A 20375-nucleotide genomic window follows, 5' to 3' on the forward strand; every position below is an offset into this window, starting at 1 on the left:
CACAAATGAATGAATGAATGCTTTCATTTGTATGTCCATAGGCTACATCAAGACAAAAGCTTAATATATCATCAGCCTTCTAACACAATGACATAAAACAGGAATCAAGTAATCTTATTAAATTAAGGGTAGAAGAAAATATTTGTGAGAGGAGGATTCTGTTAAAACTATAGACTGTATATTAACTGTATATTAATATATTATATTATGTTATATGTCTATGATTAAAACTAAATATTGATACCTAATGATTTATGCTGCTAAGACATCAATATATGTGTGTTATCCTGTTGATACCCACAAAACAAAAGAAAAATTCAGAGGCATAAGGGACTCTTCGTTATTCATGAGAGAAAGTGGGTGGTAATTTCTAAGCATTTTTTTTAAGCATGGGAAGTGACAGATTTGTTTTTTAAATTTCGGATTAGTTAATGGACACACAGCTTTAAATATTTGTATTTTGTATTTATTTTGAATACCATCTGAACCCCCAAAATTCACCAGCAGTTTAAAAAGATCGCCAAAACCACACACCATATAAGCAATATTGTGTATTTGTTAACACTCTTGTTTGTTTTCAATACATACACCGCTGAAAGTAAATTAATCACTGTGGCGTGCTTTATGTGACAGAAGAATATTGCACACGCACCATGCTGGCATCGCTGATGCTCTTATTGTGAAATCTATTTGCAACATTTCCGGCAGCCGCGTGCCAACCTGCCTTGCTCGGAGGGGTTCACCAACTGACAGCCGGCGCGAAGCTAAGCGAGTTAGCCAACCGCTAAGAGGCGTTAAAACTGTTAGTCACCGGTCTGTAGTATTAGACTACATAACTAGCTGCCAGGAGCTAATAAGTATTTGTGGCGGAGTTTAGTTGGCTGTCTTTCATTAGTCGACGTCAGCTGAAGAGGGAGTCCTCCCTGAATGACTGACTCGTAGTGTGTGTGGCTAGCTAGCGAAGAGGCGGAGGGTGGGGACAAAAAACTTCCCCAGACCTCGCCCAGCCGTTGCTTCATTCCAGCAGGCAGCTACTCTCTTAAACGGTGGGAGAGATCCACACCATTATACTTGGTAATTACCGACACAGTAGGGTCAGCTAAATCAGTAAACATGTTTAGGAAAAACTTGAAGAAGGACCCGGAGCTGTTTCAAAACGTGTCGGAGGGTCTGCGGCGGCTCTACCGGACCAAGCTGTTCCCGTTGGAGGACACGTATCGGTTCCACGACTTCCACTCCCCTGCGCTCGAAGATGCCGACTTCGACAACAAGCCCATGGTCCTGCTGGTGGGTCAGTACTCCACCGGGAAGACCACCTTCATCCGGCACCTCATGGAGCAGGACTTCCCCGGTATGCGGATTGGCCCCGAGCCGACCACGGACTCTTTCATCGCGGTGATGCACGGCGATCAGGAGGGGGTGATACCGGGTAATGCTCTGGTTGTCGACCCCAAGAAGCCCTTCCGTAAACTCAACGCCTTTGGAAACGCTTTTCTGAACAGGTAAAACCTCTCCCCAGGAAACGTTAAAGAGCTTACACTAAGAAATGTGAAAAATGCAGTTTACTGGGATTATAGGAATTGAGCTCTATAGTTATTTATGAATGGGTGATTTAAATGAGTATGCCATATTAATGTCATATCGCAATGTCATTAGTCAACTCAGCTGTGTTAAAAACCCTACCATGACAACACATCAGTCATGAATGTCCTCCCTGCATGTCCATACAAGTATCACTCAGGTAAATCCACAGCATGCTGTTGCACAATGTTCACAGCAGTCTGAGATCAGAGAGCTTTCCCTATGTCATCATCCTGAGAAAATGTTTGTGTTGTAGCGATATACAGGTTTAAATTTTAATTTTTGTGTAACTAACCCCCCCCCCCCCCTCTTTTACATGCCCTTAACTCTTCATAACCTGAGCAAATTTGCTTTATGTCTTTCAAAAATGGAAAGAAGGCAATGCGCAGTATAACAAGAAATAAGCAAAACATTAGCAGAGAATTGGTTAAAAGTTGCGAGAAAACAACCGGAAATTAACCCAAAAAAAGACACCCCCCCTCCCAGGAAGTTACCTGAAGAAGTGACAAAACGAAACAAAGAATGATTAGTATTCATAACAAATATAGATTTCAGTAAGCTCAAATACATTTTAAATACATTATTATAATCATAAATATTTCTTTATTTATATGTTTACTTATTTATCTGACAAGTCTAATAATTCTCTTTTTTAAGATAATTTTCAGGTCATCTTCTTGTCAAATTTTACAGTTTTTTTTGCAGTTTGTGGGACATTTCATGCCAAATTGCTGATTGCCTTTTGTTCCATGTTTTTGAAAGAAATCAAACCAATTTTCAAAAAAAAATCAAAGGTTGTGAAAGGCATCTAACTGCAGCACAAGAAAGATGGTGTACATTTAAGTTTCAAAGGGTTAAGGGTCACTGTAACTCACAGTAATTCTGAAGTTCTGTAATGCCGTGATACATGACACCTCGATATTTTCTGTGACCGTTATCGTATTGTTAAAATCTCAAAGCGTCGCAGCCCTAGTGTCAATAGCTATGTGAAAATGTTGCTCTGTGTATGGCAAAGCAAAGGACAGAAAGGTGCTTTCCAACACCCGATCCCATTGACGTCCCTGTCTCTCGTCCTTTCACTTTGACTCAAATCCTGCCAGTTAACATTGTACTTTGCCCTCCTTCACTTTTTCATTAAAGCACCTGGCAGAGCCACTGGCAGTGACAGATCATTTTGTCCCAATGTCACAGTGTGGCCCCTTGAACACAGAAGTAGTTGTATGTGTTGCTGGGCAACAAGCTGACCTTGTCCTGCCCTCGGATGTAGGCGTCATAAGATTCGTGCCCCGTGGTCATAAAAATGGTACCTCATCGGTAGAGGCCGACAGGCCCATACCTGAGTTGAGGCCTTGTGAAATCTTATCACAAAGGTTAAAGGTTTCTGGGCTGGCTGTCTATCATGTAGTTTTGTGTCAGTGAGTCAGCAGGTGTTTCACTAAGACATGCAACGTATCTGAGTTTGTTCCACATGACTGATGAACCAGAGATTGTGAGAAACCTACGTCTTATGAATAACTCAGTGACACTAAGGCCTGGCATTCAGCCTTATGTAAAAATGTTCTCATGACAAAAACTCAAATGACTCAGAAGTATTGCACAGGTGGGACTTTTACTGACTCATGCAAGATGAGAAGGCAAAAATGTGAAAATGGAAGAAAACAGAGAATAAAAGCAGAAGAGAAAGTAAAACAAGCAAATAGTCCAGAGAGGGGACTCAGAGTGAAAGGTGAGACTGCAGGTAATATGAGTCAGAGCCAGCATGACGATGCTTGGTAAAAAACATCTTAATCCAATCTGTTGTGTGTGGATTTGTGATGACATCAGATGGCTGACTTCCATTTGTTGATGGTGTCACTTTCTGTAGAGGATGTGGGTATATCCCCTCTCTTCCTGGTGGCCAGTGTGGTGGTGTCACCCTGCACAGGAGTAGACAATCAAACAGATGGACAAATAATTATTACACAAAAGACCCACTTGTGAACAGCCATGATTTCAATCTTTTTTTATTTCTTTCAAATAATGTTTATTGGCTTTTTTGTTCATTTGAAATAAACAGAACAAACTCACAAACCCCATCCCTCATAACAAAATGTCAGGAAAGGGGAACACTTGAACAAACATGTATCAATCATGGATAAAAAAATAAAATAATAATACATAAAAAAAATCTCACATACACTTATACAGCAGTGTTCACATACATACCTTAATACATTTAAATCAAAAATCAAATAAACATTATTTGTTGACTAAATGAAAAACAGCTATTATTTTTAATCTGTTTTATGTTGTATTAGCACAAACACTCAAGCTGACACTTCCCCTTTTAGCCCTGTTTCCTATTATCCACTGAGGTCCCTTCCCTTAATTATGTGGAGTATGCTTTATCTTGCATGAGTGCAAGTGTCTGCCAAACAGTTATCAGTCAAACTCGTAAAAATTGAAGTCATGCATTTCAGATAAAACGTTAAAAAGAGTGGGAGCTGTTAGACCTCACAGGCCTCGATTCACCCCTCTGGAGTTTATTACAGACTTGAGGGGAAACCAGATAAGATTGTGTATAAACAAAGGCTATTGTCCTCTGTAGCATCATTTGTCAAAATGTTGGACGCAATCCCGTGATATCACGGGTTCTTTTTGAATTTAGACCGGAGTGGTTTTTCATTGGCTTACAGAAAGCTCACGATTGTGTGAAACAAAATATGTTTGTATGCCGATAGCAGGTGCATGGACTGTTTGAACAGCTCTGATCTACGGTTTGTGTAGATCTAATACAGAATGAATCAGTTATAATGGCACATACACCACAGCAGTTGATAAAAAGCCTGTCAAGAACCAGATCCACACAGACATTTGGAACTGGGCTGCTTTGAGCTCAGACTGGGCCAGTTTTCCACTTTCCTATGAGGAGGCCAAAAGTATTTGGATTGGCCTTCATCTGTTGGTTGACTAAATGTGTTTGTCTTCGTAGATTTAGACACGAAGGACATATTGTTAAAAATTTACTGATTTATAGAAGTATTTGACAGATATAAAGAGGCTCTTTGCATAATACTAGGCCATCTGTGGTAGAAAGGCGTAATTATTTTTAAATTGGTGCTACATTTTCGGAGAAAAAATGAGAAAAAGAACTGTGGCATTGGCTTTTGCTCAAAAGGTAGAAAACCTACAACTACCAGAATGCATCTTTTGGATCATGTAATGCGACCTCGTCCGTTCAACAACTTAACTGGTAACCTCTTTCTGAAAACCAATGAGGGGAGAAATATGCAACTCAGTATCAGAATCTTGGTTTATTTGTGACCAGCACTGCTCAGAAAACATTTGAGATAAGAAATATGCAACTCAGCGATGCCAATTTTTCGCCCCTTGTTTTCACTGTGCAAGATGTAGCGGCACCCACTTCCTGTTCGCAAACTCTCACCGTTATGGTAAAACAGGGTGTTTAAATACATTTTAGAAAAGAAATTGACAGTGCAGTGACAAAATCTTGTTTTGTATTTGATCAGCACTCCCTACTTTTATCGTTTGATAAGATTGTGGTCCGAGTACATGATGGTGGCAGTATGGTTGGCGGGCAGACAAAAATGCAGAAGTACAGTTTGTAGTGCCTAGTAGTTTAGTAGTAGTAGTAGTAGTGCCATGTCTTGGCACTGGTCAGATGGATGGAGGTTTACCGCAGTTCATCCACACATACTACTCACATTGTTTTGATACAAAGCTGGTTGAAAATCGGTGAAATATCCCTTTAAGGTGGAGGCGAAAATGCCATGTCAGAGGAGCACTCAAGACCATGCTCAGCGTGATGGTAGTTTCCACAGGGTAGCTCTTTAACCACAGTCATTCAACCTGCAGATTAGCATTTAACTACCAGCCTCAGATGGTTCTCACTCTCAGCATAATCAGTTATTTATGAGGAGAGTAAACAGAAATCAGTCACGTGATCCAAACACCTACAGTTTGCTCTTGGATTTGGCAAACTCAGGAGCTTGTGTCTCATGTACTCTACTCGCTTGACAATTTTTTTTTTACAGCTTTTCCATCATTTCTTTTTTGAAGCAGCTTGGTTTCAGATCTTGTTTGATTGCATGTGTACTGATTTTTACTAAATGCTACATGCTTCCATAAAAGTCACTGCAGATATTTTAGCTCTTGCTTCCTTTTAGTTAAAATACCACTGCAGTCACAGGGCCTCAGCGTGTGCTCTCTGTAAGCCATTAGTCAGTAAAACCCGAGTCAGCAAAGTTGGAGTTCCGCACTGGCCCGCCCTGGCCTACGCTGTCCCGCTCTGTCCTGTCCTGCTCATGGCCTTTCAGTCCAGGACACTGACTCTGCACTTTACTCAGATAGGGATTGACACACACAGCCTTACAGAGCACATAACAAATACACGAGGACACCTGTACATATGCATTTAGTGTGATTTTAGAGGAACAAAACATGGAAAAGTGACAGTTTCACCTCCCTGGGCACATCCCTAGTTCAAGCCACAGCCGCCCTGTTTCCGCTTCTCTACAGGAAGTCGAGGTTACGATGTGAGGGAAGGTCATAGGTCAGGAGGTGGGGCAAGAAAGGAAGACCCTGGATGCTTTCCAAATTGCATACTTTTTCTTGTTAGTGTTAACAGCTACTACAGCAGACCATACGAAGTGTGTACTGCTGTGTGCAGTATGCACACAGTTGAGACATACTACTTCTTCATAACACTGCACCCTGACCTTTGACCCTCTTTCTCATATAGCGCTGCTGATGTTACTATTTTTTTTATTTATATAAAAAAAGGAAAGTAAGGGTAAAAAGGAAGTTAGAAAAAGGAAATGATTTGAAAAAGGTGCATAAAAAAATATGATAATTTTGTTCCATAATTTTAAATATGTAATTCTAATAATAATAACATAGCCCCCCCCCATTTTTTTCCCCAAGACAATTTTCCCTATGTTTTTAAAAATAATTTTCTTAACCGACTTCTTTCTTGCAATTTGTGGAACATTTATACCAAGTTGATCATAACCATTTTTCCCCATGTTTTTGAAAGATGTCACACTGATTTGCTCAGGGCTCTAAGGCTTAAATAAGCTTACATGTGTATTTGTCTATCATTTTCATTTTTTGATGTTGATAACTTCTAGGATTTTTTTGTTCCCTTAAATGATGCATATTCCTAATATTACCATGCGACTGGTCATTAGTCACTTAAATGCACTGTCATCCGTTATTGCAGCTTCTTTCACTTGTCAGTCAGCTGTAAAGGTGTGACGAATCTGCTGCTGCACAGAGAATTGTGGGTAACAATAGCCACAAAAGCATGCTGGCATGCATACTGCAAAATCTGACCAGATGTGCTAGAACACCCTGGTATTTGTTGGCATACTGCGTTTGACATACTATGTATTGGGACATACTGAATCTCTAATATGGGTATTTGAATGCACAGCCTCTTACATGAGCTGGAGCCAGACCCCCAATCACATGATGAGGGGCCTGATCTGGAGTATTAACCCATGCCTTCATGTCAGGACCACAGCCTCACAGAGAAGATGGGTTTCTCACATTCTCGAGACATGGTCAAACAGTGCAGAATCACAGATAGTTAAAGACTCGGGGCCCCTGTGCCTGGTAGGGTCCTCTGTTTCTTAGAACTGCAGCTCGAGTTCATCGCAGCATATTTTCCTGCAAGCTCTCTGTGGAAAATGTCGGGATAGATAGTTAAATGGAAAACCGGTGCCAAAATTCCAACTGGATATCATACGCCATCAGCTATGAGAGGGAGTGGAAAAACCTGCATGTTTGTTATCTTTGGCAGTCAGTGTTATTGTAATGTAATAGTGTGCATAAGATCACTATGCAAGAAGCCCATCTCTCATATTTCTTTGACTTGTTCATTGTCCTTGGATTTTCCTTTTTCCTCCCTACGTGTGGGCTCTCTGTTAGGGTTTGTTGGGTGTGTGTGTGCGTGTGTCTGCCCTCAGTGTGGTTGCAGCAGGAATGTAAAAGCACGGTTCTCTCGGTCTTATGACCCAGTGCCTCTGAGCTCATGTTGTGAGTATCGGTTCAGATTGAGTGAAAGGGCAGCAGAGCGAGAAGCAGTACTCTAAGCTGTGGGGTGTCTTAACAATCCCCGTCTTTGTCCTGAGTGGGACACCGTGGGTTTATGCAAAACCACTCATCCTGTCACGCTTTACAGTGTGTATATCTGTCTGTGTTTGTGCGGGTGTGTGTGCCTTGGCTTGATTTCTCTTGCAGAGCGGCACTCCCCTTTAAAGTTTAAACGTCTGTGCCCGAGCTTAAAGGAAACCATTGTGTAGTGAATCATAGTACGTTGGGAATGACTCAGGACTACAGTTCATAACTTGTAATGTATTGTCCCAGTGTTTCCCAAACATTCCTACATCAATGGTAACCAACAATCAAGCCCCCCCCCACCCCCCACACGCACTGTTTAGAAAATCTGACTAATTCATACTGTAATCTGTTTTTGCAGATAAAAAAAAAATCCACAGATCCAGAGTGTCAACTCGAACTGAAACAATTATTGATCAATGAATTAGTCCATTCAAAAGAAAATTAATGGACAGAAGTAGAAAGATGCCAAATGGTCATTGGTTTAGCTTTTTAATTTTTAGTGTTTGCTGCTTTTCTTTGTCTTTAGTGATAGTAAACTGAATATCGAAGATTTTTTTATTAAGAAAAAACAAGCATTGAAGAGGTCACCCTGGACCTGGAAAGGGATCTTTCAATGGGTTCCCAAGGATCCTTACAAGTCTTAAAAAGGCATTGAATTAATTATTCTCAAAATAAGGTCTTATTTGCTATTAAAGTGTCTTGGATCAATCTATAAAATTCTCAGACATGGGAAGTAGGGTTTTATGAATCTTTTTTTCTGATGCTGTATTGTAAAAAAAAAAAAACTTCTCTTCTCCTCTTGCATTAACATCACACAGATCAGGATAGTGGAACCAACAACACTCATCTTGTTTCTGGCCAGGATGCTCAGAGCAGAGGATCCACATCTGCTAGTTTGTTGTCACTGTGCCCTGAATGGTATAGTGCACAAAGTGCATATTAAATGAAAATTGGCTATTTAGCCAAGACTTTGCAGCATGGATGAAACAGACGAAAGACAATGCATATAACACAATTTTATGCCAAAAAAAAGTTCAAACTTTGAAAATTTCACATGCAGAGTGAGAAAAGCAACAGCACCAAAAAACCCTGACAACAAACGCCATGTTCTTCCCCAAATAATCATGTCATCAGTAATCTAGAGATAAATAGCAGATGCCTCAGCAATTAGAGTTATTGTTTATATTGCTTTGTGTTAAAGTTAAATCAAATGTCAGGCATCAAATATGATGTGTGGAAAAACTCAAGTAGTTTGCCTTTATTGTTTTGAAATTTAAGTGAAAATGGGTTAATAGCAGCACCCTGAACCCAAACCTTTCCTTTCCAGCCACTCGTACTTTTGGTTTTAGCTGTCTGTCCTTTACAGCAAGGGTATTCCACTTATGTAAATGCATGAGAGCATGAAGGTTGTTACTGAAAAGCTCTGGAATAATGTCTGTTTAATGCCAAGCTTATGTATAAACACTCACCAGACTGGTTTCTGGCATCCCTCCCACCCTCCCTCTTTGCCCTCTCTCTTCTCCTACTCTCTTTTACTTTCTCTTTCTCCCGGCTGTACCATGCACCATCCCCTCTCTCATTTCTGTATTTTCTCGGCAGGTTCATGTGTGCCCAGATGCCTAACCCCGTCCTGGAGAGCATCAGTATCATCGATACACCTGGAATCCTGTCTGGAGAGAAACAGAGGATAAGCAGAGGTCTGTCTAATGAAAACATCCACACTTACATCTATACTACTGTTAAACACAGCCACTCCCTCGCTGCTCAAAAACTCTGAAATATTGTACTCGCACGCATGCAAAATGAACCCACAGGAAGTCACAAGTTCACATATGAAAGGAAACAAAAAGTGACCTACATACTCTTCATTTCCCCAAGTTACTCTCTGGTATTTTTGTTTGCCATGTGCTACAAAGTCAACTGTAGCATTCTGGGTGATGTGCTGTCAAACCTGTATTTAACTCCTCATGCCCCGAGGTCAGAGCCTAACCAAACAGATCATGCAGGCCTTCACATCTTGAAGGTAGCAAGGCGCAAAGCACTTTGAAGTTCATTTCCTGACTTTGTACCTGTGGTTCTCTATGGCATCATCTTTCACATCCGTTCCTCTTTTTTGTTTTGTTTTTCCTCGCTGTTTTCAGATCAGCTTGTAGCCAGGTTTAAGTCAAAAAAACAAACACAAACATTTCTTCTACGTAGCTGTGCACCCTCTCCGTTTGTCCTGTGCTGTTTCATTCATTACTTTATGTTTGAGTCATTTCCTTGTGCTCTGTGGTAATAAATCAATTCACCTTTCTATCTATTTGTCCACATGCTGCGACAATCCTGTGACCTACAGGATCACTTCAGAATTGCCACATACGCAGTTTTTCTTTTACTTTTGATGATCCTACATAACTCAGGCAGAAGATAACAGTGCAGCTGTACACAGCTTCTGCTTTTTCTACCTGATTTCAGCTCCTTTAAGAGGAAGCACACATACAAGAGTTTTGTGTACTCTAGGGAAAGGATGTGGAGTAAAATGGCAAACATAGCAGTGTTTCCCAAGACTGCCCCCTCCCACCACCTCCTCCTCTACCGCCTCAGAGAGCTGATACACAGTCAGTAAATCTGCTCTTTATTAGTGAGTTGGATTTCCCACAACACACAGTAAGAAGAAAGAAGAGTAGAAATATTATGACGTTGGGATTAAGTCAGATTCTGTAAACAGAAAATTAACTGGCAACTATTTACAAAATGTATTCTTTTAAGGCATTTTTCAGCAAAATGGCAAACTTTCTTTGCTCTTCTCATGAGGATTTGCTGCTCGTCTGTGTTTAATGTCACTATTAATTGAATATTTTTGTGTTTTGAACTGTTGGTAGGATGGCTGTGATTGTATGGATTTTTCCTACAGAGGTAAAAAAAAAAAAGCAGCGCGTCACCTTGAATTTTCAATTGTCATATCGACTCAAAAAATAAGATGTGGTGATGGCTCCATCCCTACGTTAGTTGTATGTGACTGGTATTGTGGTGATGGGGTTATCAAAGTCAAAGTCAGCTTTATGGTCAATTCTAGACATACAGGAATTGAAAATACGTTTCTCCCCATGCTAGGTGCAAAGAAGTCGAAGAGAAAATAAAGAATAAAAACTATATATATGACATAGTGTATAAATATACATACATAAGCTATATGTTATTGTCATGACCTTAGTCGGAAACACACAGCAAGCAATCTGAAGACATTACTTTTGGCTTTAGAACATTTTTGCAGCCATTTTACAAGTTTTCTGAGCTTTCATAGATCAAACAAGTAATCAATTACTGGAAAAAAGTAGTCATTGGAATAACTGACGATGAAAATAGTTGCAGCCATCATAAGAAGCAGAAAGGGCGTGGAAATAATACAGATTGGTTTGCAGACACTGAAAAGGCCAAACAAGTGACTGTAAATATACAAGTGTAAATTACCATCCGATAAGAAACTGAACAAGTGTCTGTATGAATGAAAAGTCATGTCTCGGTGACCTGACTGACTCTCCAGAACAAAGCAGACAGACTCGTGCACTCCCTAACTTTCTCAAGCCCACACACATTCACACACACACACACACACACACACACACACACACACACACACACACACACACACACACACGTTATCCTTTTAACTGTTTCTGTATAAACACAGATACAACACTGTACTACCCAGACATACAGTACTCACTGTGTCATATATAAACAGGACAGGTTGGATTGTGCAGCTGAGGTGTGACGGACATGTGTGTTTGTGTGTGTGTGTGTGTGTGTGTCAGCAGAGCCAGTTTTACAGTCCAAAACAATGAAATTGTGTTGTTCATTCATGGACGGTTTGTGATTGCATAACACATAGTTATGGATTCATTTTTGATGAGGTCAGCAAGTGTGGCTTACAGCTTGTTCCTTAGTGAAGTGTGAAGTGCTGAAAACTATAACGAAACTGTGATTTTGCAGAACTGGTTGGCGTCTGTCCCATAGTCGCTGCTGCTGATGATTGGACATGAATACTGAAATGTTTAATACCATTCAGCAAGTTTAGCTGGCAGGAATAAAAAGCTGTTAGGAACTAAGTTGCACATTTTAGAAGTTGTTGACATAACACATCCCTTTAGTATTACATAAGGAGTAGTTTAACATTCTGGGAGACACTCCCAGTAATGCGGCTCATGTTTGCACACTACATATGAAGCTACCCCCAGAGACAGTTAGCTGTGTGTAGCATAAACTGGAGATGGTTAAACACCTAGCCGACTCAGTCCAAAAGAAATGAAATCAAGTAAAAATAAAGATCACTAATTAACATGATTTGTCTTGTTGGTTTACTATGTGTAAAAGTCCAAGAGTATAAACGACAGCTGTTTTTACAAACTGTGCTATATATCCTTTTAGAACTAAAAGTATTAATTGATTTGTCAATTAAAAAACAATAATACGCAAATATTTTGTGACATATATATATATACTGTATATGCCAAAAATTCTATATGGTGGATTTTGTTGCCTGTGGACAGAACCAGGCTAGCTCTTTCCCCCATCTCCAGTCTTAATGCTAAGCTTAAAGCTAAACTAACTAACTCCTGGCTGTAACTTCATACAATGGATGTATAAAAAGACCTGGATACAGCATTGGAGGTGATAATGTGAGATGTGACAATGTGAGTCTGTGAGAAAAGGTCTTTTTGCCACACAGCATCACATGATTGGTGTAATTTCCTTGTTTGGCAATTACAGAAACTAGCTTCAAAATATTGTGCACCTATTGTGGACGTGCTTCATATTTCCTGTGCTGACATGTCATGACATTGTATTAATCTTTTCAACTAACTCTCAGCCAAAATGTGAGTGATTGGTTCCCGAAATGCCAAAGGAAAGATTTAAAAGAAAAAGTGACTTCTAATATTTCCAGATGTTATATTTTTTAACAAGAAAAATAAATCTAAAGTCTGGTCTTTCAGTTAATCTGCTCTCTGTCAATGATTGGCACGTGATTATATGAGGCCTAACTTTCCAAATTTGTAATATATCCTCGGGTGTATCCCTCCCTGCATTTCTGTGCACAGCAGTTGCTGATGCTCTGTGCTATAAGTAAGTCTAAGCTTGAGCAGCTGTCTCTGTCTGATTCCCTGACATGTGTGGTAAAAACAGACTCGAGAGAGAACGAGCAAATGTCCTCAGCTTGCTCCCACAGGGACCTTGAGCTCTAAATATTCCCCTTTTATTCTTCTCTGCTTTCACATGTCGTCATGACCACAAACAGACACAGATCCCTTTTTGTTTAAGGTGTTTTCCTATATTCATGTTTGACTTTTACTTTCACTTAGCTCTACCCTCATCAATTTCTCTCTCCTTTTCTATCTATCTATATCACACCCTCGTTTTGTCCATCTACTGTATCTCTCCGTCTCTCTTTTGTATACATGTGCTCAGACTCAGACAAAAGCCAGCTATGTTGGAATGCATGTGCAGCAGATCTACCGCTGATTGTGCGACGGCCGAGATGAGCTTTTAGATCAACTGCATTCTTCTCCGATCAGATGACACACAGACGTTAATCAGAACCATAATTTCTCTTCCTCACTCTCTCCTTAGCTAATCGGGGCAAAGAAAAGCCAAGTGAAAAAGCCCTGTTTTGTGTAATTTGGTTTTGTCCCCTTGTTTCTCAAATGACCAAAGACAGTGAACAAGTACAGTTTCTGTTCTGCGGCACAGGCTCGACACTTTTTGGAGTTAATTTTAATCGCTGTGACACTGCATAGTATTTTATTTTAACACCTGTTTTTCCTGTCTATCTCGCATGTTTTTGCTCTTGCTTTTCTTTTCTGTCTTTCATTACTATCAGGCTTGTCTCTTATCAGGCACATTGTTGGAAAATGAGGTAGTTTCAGTCTTGATGCCGTCGATTGACAAGAATTTCTGAACTGTCTTTACCTTTAAACGCCTCTCCTGCTGTCCCAGTAAAGCTGGTTAATAGGTAACCGAGAGGAAAAAGTCCTGCCTCTTAAAAGCCCTTATCTAAACACCGGTGGATCAACATGACTTGCAGTATGAACATAGAACCCTCAATTAAAACCTGCCAACACACAATTATTGATTGATAGGAGCCATTTAGCTCTTTGTCCGGTTTAACTCTTGTATTTCTCCACACTCGAATACTTGTTATGGTGTTTGTAAGAGCAGTTCTCGTGCCGAATGTGAGACATGCTGTCATACTGACATGAGCTGGAAAAAAAAAAAAAACAATGTGCCAATCCTCTGTAAGGTAGAACACATTAGGGGAGGGCGATACGGCCCTAAAAAATATCTTCATTTCAGGGTATTTTTGTAAAAAAAATATTCTTGATGTGACAAAATACTGAAAAAATATTTCATTATTAACTCCAAGAACATACAATTGCAACAAAATATCTTATAGTTTTCTATGCCAGCATAAACAGTTTGCCTTTAAATATTCAGTTAAAACAAAACAAACGATCCCTCATCACTTAAGTTTGTCAACAACAACAGTAACTCAGAGTGATTGTGATTGGGATGATAGTGGGCTATTAGTGGCTCGTGTCCATGTTGCTTTGTACCAAACAGTTTACCAAACAGAATGAGACTCACTCAATTAATGACCAAACCAAGAAGGTGTAAAGATTTTATATTCAACAATAGTACTTACAAGTACTTTGGAGTATTGATCCATGATATCAGTGAACATTGTGCAAAAACTTGTGTAGGTAAACCAGAATTAAAATGCATTAAGGCAGAATTTCCATTAAAAGAAACCTCCAATGACAAAGAAGCAGAGTAATTGACATAAAACAGACATGCTCGATCTGAGTACTACCTCTCCTCACTCACAATTTGTATCAGTAATGTACAATCTTTTTTAAGTATTGTTTATTTAGTGATTTTAGACGCATAAACATACTGTATGTGTCTGCATAGCAAAATGAGGTGTGGAAAACTATATGTAAGTCTGCACGATACTTGCACACAAATTTGTGCACGTGGCTTTTTGTTACCTTAGAAAGAGCCGTTTATATCTATATACGGAGCGGGTCCCCTTCCATGGCTCTAGATAAGGCTCTTCAAGTTTTTCGCATTAACCAGCATAGTTTTTCTTCACCCTTGGCACACAGGAGAAGTTTCAGCTCTGAAACCACTAAATGCCCCTAAATCCTACATGCTGGACCTTTAATTAGCAGATTTTCTTTCCTTCAGTCCTGAAATGTTTTAATCCTGGTTCAATCATGTATTGCACTTTGTAACTTTGTTCTGAGAAGTGCTTTATGAGTAAAGTTTTTAAATATTATTATTTTAGAAAACTTATTTCAGACGTTGCCAGCCTAAAAACATATAAGATTTAATATTATTTTGACCTGGTGTCAGTGCAGTGAATCAGCTGTAAACAAAGCCAGTAATGATGCAATGCATCATGGGGCAAAACAGTGTTGGTGCAGATCTCATGTTAAACACATGGTCTCGTCTCTTCTTCTCTCTCCAGGGTACGACTTTGCTGCGGTGTTGGAGTGGTTTGCAGAGCGCGTGGACCGCATCATCCTCCTGTTTGATGCCCACAAGCTGGACATCTCAGACGAGTTCTCTGAGGTGATCCGAGCTCTGAAGAACCACGAGGACAAAATGCGTGTGGTGCTGAACAAAGCAGACCAGATCAGCACTCAGCAGCTGATGAGGGTCTACGGAGCGCTGATGTGGTCTTTGGGAAAAATCATCAACACTCCTGAGGTAAAAAGCATTTGTTTTTCATATTTCTGCCTTTTTTGTCATCCATACATTTATTTAAATGGACGACATCAATCTTTGTCAGATCTGGGAATGAAAATGTTAATATTCAGAGGGAAAATTTGGCTCTCAGGTGAGTCTGTGCAGAAGATAGATGACTTTTCCGAGTATGCTGTAATAGAATAGTGGCAGATTTTAAGATTATTTCAGCTAATGTTCTCAGTTTATGATTGTAACAAAAGACACACGAAAAAACTTTTACTTGCTACCAGATACCGTGTGACCCAGCTTGTCGCATGATTTTTCCCTGACTGTTTAGTTAATGTTTGATCACGGCAATATTCATAAACCGATCCCAGAGAAACCTTTGGATCATGTCGAAAATTATTCATTGACTTTTAGCGTGCTTTGTAAAGTCAAGCTCTTCTACGTGTGTAATGCACAGAGCACACAAGTTTAAAATTTTTATCGTTGCTTCACTGTCACCCTCACACTCCAGCATTGCATCGTCACACATCCTGTTTGTCTATTTTTAGTGTGCAAGTATTTCGTGTCTTTTTAAATATTCTAGACGGATTGCAGTGACATGCGTCTTGTGAAAGAATTTCCTGTTGTGTGGGCGTTGACAGGAACGTGATGAACAGGGGAGATTAATGAAGGTTCACTTGTGTAAACTTTATTCCAGGTGGTGCGCGTGTACATCGGGTCTTTCTGGGCCCAGCCCCTGTTGGTCCCAGACAACAGGAAGTTGTTTGAGGCAGAGGAGCAGGACCTGTTCTTAGACATCCAGTCACTGCCACGTAATGCAGCTCTACGCAAACTCAATGACCTCATCAAACGAGCACGCCTCGCCAAGGTCAGTATTAACAAGACTGAGAGTCTACAGGCAAGCTGGCAGCTCTGTGAGCTACAGCGGTGCTTTGAGCTTAATGATGACATCAGCACGCTGACGGAGACAATGCTATCATGCTGATGTCAATCAATCAATCAATGCTCACATTTTCTTATTAGCAATAAAGACAAAGTAAAACTGAGGCTGATGGGAATGTTATTAGTTTTGCAGGTGTTAGGTCAGAAACAAGTATTCAGTGAATAAACATTTTGACCTGATTATTGCGCTAGATGAGAAGTTAACATAGAACTGAAGTTTTTTTGATTTATCCTGAGGGGAACATCTGTCATTGTTTGAATCACATATCAAATATTTACTATATGACCAACGTTTGTGCAGGCATTTCTCTTAAAACACAGGATGTTTGCAGGTTCTTATAATGGTCATTTATAGCCTTTATAGTGATTTTATAAATATTAGGGCTTAAAGGGCAGGAAATAGTCTTAGGTTTAAATTTGTGAAATCTAAATTGCCACAAACATTTTATCTATTTTCATTTATCTAACCTTTAAATGAGTAATTGAGTCAAGATTCTTTACCTCAAAGTCCACATTTCTGAGGTTACAAATCTTGAACCCAGTCACTGAACCTAATACTTTATTTTACACTTGCATTTACCTTTTGGCAAAATGCAGCTTAACCCAACTCACGCCAATAACTATATTCCTACATGAAACCTTCCTCTGCTCCTGTACACATACTATTTACCTCTGTGCTTACCAACAATGCTCATATTAAAAAAAAAAGATGATTTGTCCAAAAATCTGTCTTAAATTTGGTTTAAAACAATCTTGAAAAGGTCCAAAAGCAATAAATGTAACAAAACAATGAAGGTAAATGACAAAAAACAAACACCTGATTAAGAAGCTGCACCAGCATGCATCTTATTTTCTCTCATGTTCTTTCTCATCCTCTCTGGACTACCCCCTGTCCCTCAGCCTCATAAGACGGGGATTACACAAAAGAATTTCCTGTTTCATGCAACTTTGTTGATGTTTAATATCTTAACTAACCAAAGGCAGAAGTAAGTTCAATCTTCTGTCTGAAGATTACAGAAATAAGACAAACCAGTAACCTTGTAACATTTACAAGAAGAGAAGAGGGATGATTTCTTATTTCTGCTATCACTCTATTTCGGTGTATTTCGTAAGTTCCAACTTCAAAAATCCCCTCGGGACACGTTTTGAGACACATAGAAGTACTTCGCTGTCAATTAAAAAATGTATGTCTGATATTCTTTTTCCACAAACAAGAAAGTCTTATTTCTAGTTTGTGGAAAAAAGTCAGGTTTATATTTTTAACTAGTTAACTAGTTAAGTTAACTAAAATGTTTTTTTCACACTTTGTTTCACTTTTTAGTTCAGTTTTAGTTAACTATAATTTCCTTGGTGAAAGGAGGTGGGGCTATGTATGTATGTATATATTGGTGGCATCAGAAAGTCTCTAATCCAGATGATGATGACGCATTCAGCCAGGTCTCTCTCCCTGTATTTTACTACAGAGTCTAATCCATTCAGGATATGTGCCTTTGAACACCAAACAATTCATTAATTAGCTCAGTTTCTTTAATCAGTTCATCGATTATTTTCTATAAAAGTGCAGTTCACTTGTCACTGAATATATCTCTTATTTCCTTGGTGTTATCCAGGTGCAGGCCTACATTATCAGCTCTCTAAAGAAGGAAATGCCGAGTGTGTTTGGAAAGGACTCCAAGAAGAAGGAGCTGATAGCCAACCTGGGAGAAATCTACCATCGGATCGAGAAGGAGTATCAGATCTCTCCTGGCGACTTCCCCAACTTGGCCAAGATGCAGGTAGAGATACATTTCAAAAAGAGGCACCCAGAGATAAATGTGACTGTGAGAGTAACATAAAATAATACTGTGACTCTATTTCTGACGCCTTATATAAAGTGTTAGAAACAGGGTTCGGAGTAGAATGACCTTCCCACCTTTACTCTCTTCACATCTCTGCCCTTCTTTCCTGCCTTTGCCCTTCAGGATGGGCCAGGACGGGGATGAGATTTATTTTTCCTGGTTTGTCAGGAAATCCTGCTTCTTGTACGCTACACCCGTTGGTAGCCATTGAAGACTGATCTATTTCTATCACCAATTCCTGTTTTCTCTCAACCCCCTCAACCCTTCAGGAGCTGCTGAATGGTCAGGACTTCTCTAAGTTCACCTCGCTGAAGCCCAAGCTGCTGGAGGCGGTGGAGGACATGCTCGCCAGCGACATCGCCCGCCTGATGGCCCTGGTGCGCCAAGAAGAGGCCGCCATGCCCAGCCAGTCTGTCAAGGGCGGAGCCTTTGATGGAGCCATGAGCGGCCCCTTCGGTCATGGCTACGGAGAGGGCGCCAGCGAAGGCATCGACGAGCTGGAGTGGGTGGTGGGTCGCGACAAACCAACATACGATGAGATCTTCTACACCCTCTCTCCCATCGACGGCAAAGTGACCGGCGCCGCCGCCAAGAAGGAGATGGTGAAGTCCAAGCTGCCCAACACGGTCCTGGGGAAGATCTGGAAGCTAGCAGACGTGGATCAAGACGGCCTCCTCGACGATGAAGAGTTCGCCCTGGCCAACCACCTAATCAAGGTGAAGCTGGAGGGCCACGAGCTGCCGCCCACGCTGCCTGCCCACCTGGTGCCCCCGTCAAAACGCCAGACAGAACTGGAGGCCTAGAAGGAGGAGGAGTGGGGGGCAGCCGAGAGATGAGCCATGTCAACCTTTGCATCATGTTCAGGACTCGCCAGACAAAAGTCCGACCACAAGCATGAACAGCATCATCCTGCATCACGCTGTGAGTCTCCAGGCTTCCTGACACCACGAGGAGGTATCGCTGTGATCTTTTTCACCAGAGAGAGACTGGAGGGGTTCAGGGGGGAGGCGGGCGGGAGGGGAGGTCCATCTTCGTGCATTAGGGGATGATATTTAGGTATTAGAAATAAACAGAGGGAGGGAGGATTGATTTGCAAACTGATGAAAGGACATTACCCGATCATGAACTGACGGGTAGTCGGAGGTTGCATGACGGGGCTGAACATGGATTCCCGCATCCTGTGTAAAAGATGTCTTCTAAATATACAGTCCATATTATTATATGTTGATCCAAAGAAATATAGTTTTTTTCCATTTGGAGAGAGGAAGAGGAAATAAATCGAAACAGCTGTTAGAATTGTTTTATCTATATTTTTGTATTTCCTGACTGTTAACTTTGACTCTTTCCAAATGCTTCCCTTTTTATTATTTTGCCAGATAAATAAAAAGGAATACTGTAACATCTTACACCTTTGGTATGACGATTTTTATTGATTCTTTCTGTGACGTATAACTTGAGCTCTTTTTTACAGAGATCACACTATATGGCTGCTACAAAGTCTCTTCTTTATGCCTCATTTGCAATTTTACACAGAACCAAACAAAAGCAGCGTCATTCTGCTCCAGTGTGTGATTTTAGATAGCATGCCAGCATCGCTGAACAAAAAGAATATGACGGGCATGGCATGTAACACAACAGCGTCTGCCTCTCGTGTGACAGATAACATAAGCTTAGGCGGGTCTTTCTAAACAATAACAAAACAGCAATAACAGTTATTTACCGTTACTCTGTTATATGGCGGCTGATGTTGAACTCTGCTCGGAGGGTAAGGAGCTCCTGAGTCTCATCGGTTCGGTCCCCAGGTCCTGCCAGCTGTCCTGTTGCTACAGACACCATTTTCTGCTGTTACTACCTCTTGGCTCAGAGGTGAGACAACTTTGTCCCCCCATGTCTTGATTTTACTTTATATACAAAACAGCGCAATATTGCCACTTTGAACAGACAGTGTAAAAAGTTGTTATCGATTGGAATTCATCAGAAGTTTGACTCGCAGGTGAAAGAGACCAGGGTTAGTACAGATCCTAAAAAAGTCGGATGAGGAGGGCCCCGTCTATAGACGCTGTGTCCTCACTGTAGCGGCCGCAGGTTCGACTCCAACCTGTGTCCCTCTGCTGCATGTTGTCCCCTCTCTTTCCCCCTTGCACGCTTAATCTG

The 20375-nt window shown here is 40.6% G+C and overlaps 1 protein-coding gene across 1 annotated transcript; it reads left to right on the plus strand.

Moving 5' to 3' along the window:
* Positions 1–704: 704 nt before the first annotated feature.
* Positions 705–19627, plus strand: ehd1a (EH-domain containing 1a). Its single transcript, XM_042493006.2, has 6 exons — positions 705–1502; positions 9304–9401; positions 15215–15456; positions 16139–16309; positions 17994–18158; positions 18491–19627. The coding sequence occupies exons 1-6, from the start codon at positions 1114–1116 to the stop codon at positions 19022–19024; spliced, it is 1599 nt and encodes a 532-aa protein (XP_042348940.2). The 5' UTR covers positions 705–1113; the 3' UTR covers positions 19025–19627.
* Positions 19628–20375: the final 748 nt, after the last annotated feature.

Source organism: Plectropomus leopardus, chromosome 8, assembly GCF_026936395.1.
Source record: "Plectropomus leopardus strain MGB_pleo_1.0 chromosome 8, ASM2693639v1, whole genome shotgun sequence".
Lineage (NCBI taxonomy): Eukaryota > Metazoa > Chordata > Actinopteri > Perciformes > Serranidae > Plectropomus > Plectropomus leopardus.